At 36.3% G+C, this 11,531-nt stretch overlaps 1 protein-coding gene across 1 annotated transcript; it reads right to left on the bottom strand.

Annotated features, from left to right (window-relative positions):
• Positions 1-1,343: 1,343 nt before the first annotated feature.
• Smp_197600 (putative nachr subunit) lies at positions 1,344-11,031 on the bottom strand (the record flags this gene model as incomplete). The annotated part of the gene is made up of 3 exons (XM_018799838.1): positions 1,344-1,563; positions 4,809-4,918; positions 10,960-11,031. 3 exons carry the CDS (start codon positions 11,029-11,031, stop codon positions 1,344-1,346), a joined length of 402 nt encoding a protein of 133 aa, XP_018651587.1.
• Between the last annotated feature and the right edge of the window lie 500 nt (positions 11,032-11,531).

Below are 11,531 nucleotides of genomic sequence, written 5' to 3'. Positions count from 1 at the left end.
TGGTCCGGTTGATAAATCACTGTTCTCTAGTTAGCGGTATCATTACGTCATATATTAATAGGGGGCACAAGGCTACAAGATATAACAAGTTTACATTTCTACACAATATTACGTAGAACATCATAATTTATATGGCATGAAACGTTAATCTAGATCTACTTCGTTGCCATTAACACATCATTTAGTCTTAATCTATAATAATGGTCAGCCTTACTAGCAGAGATTTATGGTGGCTAGAGTGTTTGATCTAGGTTATGCTTTCCATCCTATTTGGGACTCGTCAGTTGAGTACATCTGCATACCAGAGATGGTATTCACTCCAGGACTCAAGCCCAGTACCGTTTGTCTCAAACATCATCGTATTAATCAGTTAGCAACTGAGTTCAGATAGCCACTGACGTCTTGTTTGGCTTGTGTGCATCTAGTAACGATTGCTTTGATATTGTCGCTAATTAAACTTTACTCCATTGCACAAGTCAGTGGCTATCTGGACTCAATAGCTAAGTGGATGATGTGATGTAATTTGAAGCGGAAGGTGCTGGGTTTGAGTCCCGAAATGAATGTTATTCATGTGATACATTCAATCGAAGAGTCTCAAATAGGACAAAACGCTCCTCCTGAATTCCACTGCTAGCTATCTTCCGTTTCTGAACGCAGTAAATTCTTGTAATTCAATGGTAATATCAAGGCGATCCGCTCAGGAAGCCTATATGTCAATGAGAGACTGATCAATTGCAGTCTTATACATTAATGGGAAGTTCCAAACAACCGAAACAATGAACTAAGATTATCATTAAACTTGAAACATCATGACTGTTAAGTCATTTATATTCAGTGTAAACAGATCAATTTTAAAACAAAAATATATTCACTAACATTATAAGCAAAGATGGATAGTGGCTAGCAGTGAAATCCAGTTTGACACGCGTTTCGTCCGATTTGGGACTCGTCAGCTGGATGTACCTGCATCTCAGAGTTAATGTTCACTCCACAACTCGAACCCCGTACCGTTCGTTTCAAACGCTATCGAGTTATCCAATTAGCTACTGAGTCCTGATAGCCACTTGCTTGTGCAATGGAGTGAAGTTTAAATTCACTTAGTATTGTTTGTTTGAATCTTCTCATTGATGTTTTTGGGACTGCAACTGGTCAGTCTACCTCTCCCAATTAGAACGAAATGCGCGTCAAACTGGATTCCACTGCTAGCCACTATCCGTCTTTGCTTACCATGATTGTGATCAAAGGTTATACCGAGGCAATACGCACAGTATACACATGTGCCGATTAGAGACTGATCAGTTACAGTCCCAAAAACATCAATGGGAAGATTCAAACAAACAATATTAAGTGTATATATTAACTAACCTTTTAATTACATTCACTTGCCAACCATCATATGTCCATGAACCAAATTTCATAGTACATGATTGATCATCAAATGGAAAATAAGTTATATCAATTTTACAAGTGGATCGTAATTTAGCTGGTGGTGGCCAAAATACATTACCATTATATTGTACCATTGCTTTACTTTGCATATAATCTGTTTTATAATCATCTGCACTAAAATAATGAAAATAATATGATAAAATGTTACAAATATGGATTGTTCCGACTATATATGAGAGTTGATGTTCAATCTAGGGACTCGAACCAAGTACCGTTCACTTAAAACGTCATCATGTTATTGTAAGGATAGCTCGTTGGCAAACTTAGGGAAGTCTCAAGAAGCCTAGAAAAAGCCGAAAGCATTCCATCCAATCACCGCTAGAGGAACGTTCTAGAATGTCGACGTGTAGTTCTCCTACTCGTTGGACAAGAAGAACCCCCTATACGCCTATTGGCTATCCGAAATGATGATTTAATTTCAGCCAAAAACTATTAATACATGAGATTTTTGTACTATATTTGACATTGTGTTGGGAAATATATTCCTACTTACTAGTCTTATGTATTCTCATTCGCGAATTAGGAGGGTTCTAGAGTTCGAGTGCTTAACTATTACGCAACATACTAAGAATCTAAGTTCAAAATATAACATTTATCCACTTAGGTACTGAGTCCTGATAACCTAAGTGGATAACGTGATGGCGTTTAAAGAGAACGGTACTAGGTTTGAGTCCCAGAGTGAACATCAACTCAGATATAAGTACGTTCAGCTGACGAGTCCAAAATGGGACGAAAAACGCGTCAAACTGGATTCCACTGCTAACCACTATCCATCTTTGTTTATAAAATTTCTATATTTGTTTCGATTATTGTCTTTCCAATTTACAATTACCTATCAAAAACTTATCTGAACCATAATTCTATATTCATACACTATGAACATATCGCTCCAAAGGAGTCTTCTTTCAAAATAATCTACATGGTCAAATGAATTGGATCAAAGGGAGGTCGAATCAAAGTTCCATACATTGCTGAGGCATTGACAATCCACTAATTCAAGCCTAAACTTTGAGTGAAAAAACAATACGTCCAACCTGTTTCATCATTCCTTGACCCTAATTACCGTTTGTAGTTTGCTTTGATTTTTTTTTCATTCCTTTATTAAGTAGTGTTTAGTAATTTCAAACTATAATCAGTTATTACTTCCCTTTAAACACCTTTCCTTGATCATTATTCAGGTTTCATTACTATGACCTTTATATTTTATGTTTCTTTCTTCATATCTGACAATTCGAAAAGACTGATAGGTGAAATCATGAGTCAATTGAAGCTAGATCATCATGGAAAACGTGGAAGCACTGGACGGCCGTTTCGTCTTAGTATGAGGCTCCTCAACAGTTCTCATCCATGATCCCGCACACTACACTCAAACACAAGACCTATCGGTCCAGCGCGCGAACGTTTAATCTCTAGATCATTGAGCTGGCTGGCATCCAATGGTGTTCATGTCTAACTTTAACCAATGCACGAAATTGTGCCACCGTCTATCATTGTCTTCAATGAGTTACTATCTCACAAAAGACCTAGTTGTACTCCACTGATCGAGGAGAATGTTATGATTTGATAAAAGCGTTTCGTATTTTTTACATGAAATATTGGAATGCCAGTAGATAGATGAACTTAATATGACGATATATAGGAGTGATACCTGTTCAGGTGACTAGATCCTTGACGTGAAATGTCAAGTGTTCTTATTTCAAAGACAAGATTACTAGCCTGTAAAATACACTCCTTTATCATTTGGAATGATATCTCTACACATAAACGATTAGCTACGTTATCTAAAATTAAAGGATATTCGTTTTGTACGTGATTCGTTCATCAACGATTTAAGATCTGACCGTTTTTACCTAATTCCCAAGATCCTACCGAACCAATAGTTCCCGACCGTTGCTGTTACGTTGATGTGGTGGTCGTGCTTGCTTATCATGATGAACTAATCGAGCCATACTGGCTGGAACAATCGTTCTTCAAGGTCCTAACATGCCAGGCAGGTCGGTTGTGAAGAGCGGTAAGACTAAAAGCAGCAAACCCAAGGTCCGAAGGCGAAGTCGTACTGCTCACTGGACAGAGGAGTGACGGCATATATGTGCCTGGTCCTACTTTATGGCTGGACGACTAACGGACTGAACCAATAGTTGTTATTTTTAACATTGAGTTTACCTGAATTTTATCTAAATTCATTCCAACAATAGATTTCATAATTTATTGAATTATGTACCCGAATCGATCAAAAATGCACTTCTACAATAGTCATTCATTTGAAATTTGAAGTTGAATGTAGATCATTATATACAAAGATAGATGGTGGCTAGTAGTGGAATTCAAGACGCGTCTTGTCTTGTCTGGGACATGTCATCTAGATGTACCTGCATCCTAAAGTCGACGTTCAATCCAGGACTTGAACCTAGTGCTATTTACCTCAAACGATGGCGTTTGAGGTAAATATCCACTTAGCTACTGAGTCTAGATAACCCCTAGTTTGTGCAATGAGATGACTTTTATTTTATATACATGAATACAAGTCACCATCCATATCTGTTTATAATGCTAATGACTTAAGGGCAATATCCAGGCAATTCGAACAAGAAGAGACTGATCAATTGTTGTCCTATACAAAATTGAGACGATTCAAGCATCCAGTAGTTTTTTGAAATGAATCTATTACATTACCGATGGAACTAGTTGTTCAATGTACTATGTTTTCAATTTGAATCTAAATGTCATCATTAATTGATGTGAACAGAGAAACAAGAAGCCTTAACAAACTACGGAAGCTATTATTTGGGACGTTATTATTTCATTTAATTCAAAGCTTGTATAACAGTAACATTTACCTTTGTCCCCTAATCTATTCTACAGATCATAAGCTTTCGTTTGATTGTATGATTCACTGCCATAGCGTTTTCTGTTCCAAAGCTATTGTGATGTAGACGTAACATTTTGTACTCTATTTTCTACTCTAATCCCCCAGTTTTGGACATAATTGTACGTTGTGATCGGGTTAGTCATCTATGTATTCATGTATCTTTTTACACTAATCTGAATTCGGGTACCAGATCGGATTTCGGGAATAAAGCTAATAGTGTTCCAGTTGTCTTGTCTTCTTTCTCTCACGTGCCTGTCAGCCAATCAGGTGATGAAATAGTTTTCGTCTCTCTGCCCCCACTTCGAACTCAAGCATCCTAGCCTCAAGGTTAAGCCAGTCAGCCTATCGTGTCAAGGTCTTATACTACATTAGATAAGTTACCCTCGGCACAAAAGTGGGTAGACAAATCAAGGACGTCACATTAATGTAACTATACAAATTGAATAAAGTTTATTACAATAATATGATTTTCTATAATGTAATCATTTACCTATTATATAATACAATATCTGGTAACCATAATTTTTGACATGGAATTCTTATTCTTGAAAGATTATTATAATCTTGAGGATTCCATGTAAGTCTTTCATCAATCCATTCCTATGAAGAAAGAGAAGAGAAAAAAAGATCTTTGAGGTTATTTTTTTCTGGTTAGCGTTTTTGAAAGAAGGACAACCTTCGATGGGAGAGAACGAATCATATTGTAGTGGAGCAAGAAATTAGGAAGAAGTATCGGAAGTGGATAGGACACACATTGAGTAAATCACCTAACTGCGTCACAAGGCAAGCCCTAAATTGAAATCCTCAAGGTCAAAGGAGAAAAGGAAGATAAAAAAGAACACATTACGCCGAGAAATGGAGATAGATATGAGAATAATGAACAAGAATTGGATAGAACTAAAAAGGATTGTCCAGGACAGAGTGGGTTGGAGTATGTTGGCCGGCAACCTGTGCTTCATTGAGCGGTGACAGGCGTAAGTAAGTAAGTAAGATCTTTGAGTTTAAAGTATGATAATAGACTTAGCTCGTGTTGCTTTAAACCTCGGCAAGGAACTTAATATGTTATATGAAGTATATGTTCAAAAACGATGAAAAAGAAACAGAGAAATGGATGAAGTTCTCATTAGGAATCCTTAAATAATTGTGTCTGCTTTGATTAGTTGCCCTTAACAACAAGATCATTTTGAAATAGTTTCGGAACTGGGAGTTGTACTCAAATTACTTTAAATTATCATTACACTTGTTTCTTATAAGCGTATGCGTCCAGGTTATCACTATCATCAGAGTAAAAGTCTACTGATCAACAAACTCAATGTACTAATCAAATGAAATTAGTTTAACAATGGTGGGGAAGATTAGTAGCTCAGATGGATGATTTAAGCGGAGTTTTTTTCCCTGAGCTGGATGGTTTGGTCATCGTCAGCACATCATTAGCACAAACTTCAGGTACAACTGAAGTTTATGCCAATGATATTGTTCAGAAGAACAATGAAAGCTTCACGACCAAACCATCCTGCTTAGAATGTAAAACTCCACAGAAATGTACTATGTATTGTATATAAGTTATCCAAATAGAAATGGATATTACCTAACTCAGGGTCTGGAAAGTTGGAAACATGAAAATTTCGCAAATGCGATAAAAATGGTCTTGGTGGTCTTGTATTAGTATTCCGACACTAGGCAATGAGTTTTAAGCGTTCTTTATGCTCTAAAGCTTCAGGCCGAGCTATTTCGCTTACTACCCTACATATGTGTTGTATGCAGCATAAGCTGTCTTGACATGTAGGTATGAATGTCTTATGTGAGACTGGAGGTTCGCCATTGACATTATGGATGGTTCGGCATTGCTTTGGCAAGTTTTGCTGATTATTCATGTGAAAATTTGGTTAACTGGTCAACCGATCTCATTCATACTGGTGGTTGCTTTTCCGTGTTCTCGAGGGTCATTGTCATTTGAGCGTTGTGAGGCATATCGTCACTGCTAACAGTAATGAATTTGACTGTCGTGTAAGCGGAATGTGTCAACTTTGGCCTGTTCATGCTGTGTATAATCAATTTACACGATCACTGATTGGAATAATTATATATGTGATGTGAGTGTGCATATGAATGGTGCGAATTGTCCACCAGGGTGATTGGTACCTGTGTGGTTGCACCACGGGATTGAGCTGCACCATTCAGATTGTAGCGTTGAAGCTCATGTAGTGTCTGATTCTCCTGTTAAACGGGATTAAGCTGTACTGTTTGGGTTGTCATGTGAAAGTCTGGATGATGTCTGTTTCTCTTGAAAATCAATACAAAATTACCCTGGCCCACATGGGTATATCATATAATAATAATAATAAATCCAAGTAGATATAATCAGCTTTAAAAATAGTTTTTCTTAAAGGTCACTCAGTAACAATAAATCAATATAAATGAGAACTCTTACACATTGGCATAATGACAATGTATATATGTATATCACTTACATATTGAAGCAAAAATCATATTACCCTACAATCATTGAAACATTTATTTATTATTACAATAGGTCAGTTATAGCATTAGATCAAGTATCATCATCATGCACGATATTTTGACATTTATTATCATTAAGATGTAAACAAATGTTTATCTTAATTATCAGAAGGGGTTTTGTGGAGATTTCAGTATTTTCATAGTTGAAAGCATGAGTCAATTGAAGTTAGACCACCATCGAAAACCTGGAAGCACTGGACGGCCATTTCGTCCTATTATGGGACTCATCAGCAGCGCGCATCCACGATCCCGCACTCACGACATTCGAACCCAGGACCTACCAGTCTCGCGCCAGAGCCCTAAACCGATAGAACAATGAGCCGGCATCCGATTGTGTTTATGTCTAACTTCAACTGATCCACGAAGTTGAGCAACCGTTCACCGTGCTGAGGAGTCCCATAATAGGACGAAACGGCCGTTCAGTGCTTCCAGGTTTTTCATGGTGGTCTAGCTTCAATTGACTCACGCTTTCAACTATGAAAATGTTTATCTATTCAAACATACACAACAAAATTTTGGTATCAGTTGTGTTGAATCTTCTTATTGATGTTCAAGATTTTAATTGGTCAGTCTTTTATTGACATATGTGTACAAGCTAGTGGCTATCAAGAGTTAGTAGGTAAATGGATGATGTAATAGTGATTGAAGCTAAACGGTACGGGGTTCGAATCCCGGAACGAACATTAACTCTGGGATGCAGGTATATATTGCTGAAGAGTCTTAAATAGGACGAAAGGCGCGTCCTGGACTCCATTGCTAGACGCCAACCATACACAGCAAATGGTTAATTATTCAAATTCAAAATAGCTTTTTTTAGAATAACTTCAAGTGATTTACTTATGATTAATTTGTAAGTAGTTCATTAAAATACATACCAATTAAAGTCAAACAGCGGATTAACAGTTTAATTTTCTTTTAGGAAACCAACTAGTCTAGTGATATCATAAGTTAATCTAGTCTACAAATAAATCTTCCTCAACTTATTTTACACATTCTTTAACCATTTGTCAAGGACTCCAACTAGATAGTTCACGCCTAATAACGTAGCTTGGTCCAAAAGTTGAGGACGTCAAGGATGCATGTCACTTCTTCGTTTGGCCTATTCCACCTCTCTCCCAACTCACACAAGCACCAAAAACGGTCAGCCATTGAGGTAAGAGGTGGTTCGGTATAGGTGACGGATATGCCGTTTACCTTGACAGATAAAAATTCATCATCAGTCGATTTGCCATATTTACATAGAACTTTATGCCTAACTACGACAATTCTCTCCCATCGGTCCCAAAATGCACGATTGGTGCTTCACAGACACCTATGGTCGAATACTAGTAACCCATAACTATCTTTTATAGTCATAGCCATAAAGTAGGATGGAGAGAACTTCTGTGTAGTTTACCACTCCTTTGGCATTTTAGATCGATAGCTTCCCTACACCCCCAAGTGTAGTGAGTTGGCAATGGCTAATCAAATCTTTCGAATCTACGCCAAGATTTCTTTAGACCACAACCTATCAGGAATGATAAGATTCTCAAAGTAAATGAAATAATCGACATATTTAATTGATTCACTCCCTACCATTATTTTAAGTGTTGACACAGACTACTCCTTAAATAACATACATATAACATCAAATAAGACCAAATATTATTGAAACATCTATACAATAAACTGAATACAATTGACTTAGCTAATAGAATGAATACTATTATTTCAATAGGCAGATAATAGTTACGAATAATATAGCCCTTAATAATTCATATTGTGGTGTGGGTTAATTATATCCATATAAGTAGTATACAACGATGGTCAGACATTGAATGTATTTCAGTAGAAGATCGATAAGCGAGGAACCGGAATGGAACGCAACTGGTATGAAAATACATGAACTATGAAATCAGAGACGACGGACTGATAGTTGCAGAAGGAACAGTCATAATTGAGACAATCGATTAATAGTTTGCAAATTAACTGTTTACTGTATGATTGTCAGATTTTAATGAGATATGCTGTAATTTTGTGTTGAAATACATTCGATTGTCCTCACTTGTGTGTTCGCATTCGTCACAGTTCCTAGAGAAGGCGCACAAAGTTGTTTCTTTTAAAGTCATGAAAATCAATTCGTTCTAAGACTTATCAAGTAACAGTTGATCCATAAATGTTATGACTATGTATATTCTTTTTATTAGTTGAGATCATGAATCAATTAAAGCTAGAACACCATAGAAAACCTGGAAGCCCTGGAATGCTGTTTCGTCCTATTGTGGGACTCCTCAGTGATAGTGTGCATCAACGATCCCGCCTCGCCAGATTACAACCCAGGACCTATCAGTCTCTCACACGAGCGCTTAAGCTCTAGAACACTGAACCGACTGGCATCCAACGGTATTAATGTCTAACTTCCACCAATCCACGAAATTGAGTGACACATCCACCATTGTGAGTTAATATCTCACAACAGACTTAGTTGACTCCACAATGGTAGTCTGGCTTCAATTGATTCATGATCTCAACTATTAAACTTAAGGTAATATCCAAAAAACCCCTTCTTATATGTACATTCTCATTAAAATTTTGATCGTCAGTTGATTTCCTTATCGAAATAATATTAAACTATTCAGTATAAACTTATAAGGAACTGTATTATACTGTCGTTTATATCATGAGATGAAAATTAATTAGTCTCATATGACAGATTAGTGGATAATCTCTTTGTTGCTATTTATTTGGTCACTAACTTACGCCCGTTACCTCTTTCTGTAGGAGTATAGGCCGCCTTCTATTTAGTCACTACTTTTCAGGAAGTCAGAATAGTGGCTAGTTATGGAACCCCACCCCCTCCAAAAAAACGAGCATTTTGTCATATATCAATAGTGTAATCTATTGGGTATCTTGATACATCAAATGATAGATTCATATATATATGATTAACATGTCTCATATAGGGAAAATTTGATATCTTGAATAACCCAGTTGCCTATCACTAAATCTGCTTAATTTCGTTCTTAACAATTAGAAAAAGAAACTAGACATTAACCTCTTAAAATTCTCCATATAACAAGAATTTACTGTTTACCTGTTCAATCCAAACGTTTAAAGTAAGTACCTGATTTACTTCATCCTACGGAAAAAAAAAGAAAAAGAAAAAGAGAAAAGAAAAAAAAAGAAAAAAAATTAGGAAGACTTAAGTAAACTTAACCCATAATTAGATTGTGAATAAAGATTTTCATGACTAACATTGACAATGAAGAGTGAGACATGTAACGGTAAGTAAATTCCTTAAATCAATAGATCTGTTAGTCTTCGACATTTGATGTTCGCCACATATTAGTTTTCATGGACTCATCTAGCTGAAGGCGCTCGATCACGTATCCGTACAAGATGACTAGTGAGTACACTGTGTTCAACTTCTCCTACAACCGTTAACCAGTTTAGATCAGTTACTTCTTGATATATAGATAGCCTATCAAATATTAACTTTGAATCTCTTCGCTTCTGACTTCTGATTTCACTGGGTTGGAATGTTTCGATTATAGAAGATGTTACTGGTTGAGGTGTTGTCAAACTCTAAATGTTTGTGATATTTTCAGACATTTTAGTGAAAATTATTAATTTATATAATAAGCAGTATTGGGAGTTATATTTAGCCCTTCATCCAATAAAAATGTTTTAACTTAAGTTAAACATTTAATAGTTGAATTCATGAGTCAATTAAAACTGGACAATCATGGCAAATTTGGAAGCACTAAACGACCGTTTCATCCTAGTTTAGGATACCTCAGTTGTGCTCACCCACGATCTTGCACGCGGGATACGAACCTAGGACCATTGGCCTCGGGCTCGAACACCTAACCTCTAGACCATTAACACGGCCACCAACGATAATAATGTCTAACTTTAAACAATCCACGAAATTGCACCACCTTTCGCTATTATATTCATTAAGTTACTGTTTCACAACAGACACAGATGAACTTCACTGGTTACAGTTTCTCACTAAATAATTATACAGAATTCTAACTCACTGACTGTCTATGTTATGTTTACTGTCAAATCAAAATATCTTCAATTAAGCTTATTATGATGTTCAAATAATGGAGACCGAGTGTTTACTTATAGTTCACTTTCATGTGAAGTTCATCAAAAAACATCACCCTGTCATAAGTTTCTTCAAACTTCAGAGACATGTAATTCATATTAAATTCAACATATTTCCAGTAGCGTGAAGTCTATGACTGATCTGTACATATAAACTCCTATATGCAAATCACTGTAGACATCTCTTAATGAATTCTATTTGTATTCAATTTGTATTTTGAATTAAGTGTAGGCTTGTAGTGTTAGTTGCTATGTCAAGCCTAAATAGAGCTTATTCTAGCTTCCGGACAGGTCACTTTATCCCTTCTTCTTGAGTCACATTTTGACCTTGTTAATTATGCTCTTATCAACCTTGATTGTTTTTATGTAAGCGTATGTGTTCACTTCGAATCCTATCCACCATATGCTTGTTACTTATTTTTGTTCGGCTTTAGATATAGATTAACGCTTGATTAAATGAAGTTGGTTCACATGCCTTCTCCACTGCACTTCATTTCGCTTCTTTACTCTGATTTCCAGTCCAGATCAAAGAGTATACAAAGTATATGTATTCAAAAATCCTTTCTCGTTATTGACTTATTTAATTCCGTTATATACT

This window comes from Schistosoma mansoni, chromosome 3, assembly GCF_000237925.1.
Source record: "Schistosoma mansoni strain Puerto Rico chromosome 3, complete genome".
NCBI lineage: Eukaryota > Metazoa > Platyhelminthes > Trematoda > Strigeidida > Schistosomatidae > Schistosoma > Schistosoma mansoni.
This window is presented reverse-complemented; position numbering and strand designations above follow the sequence as displayed.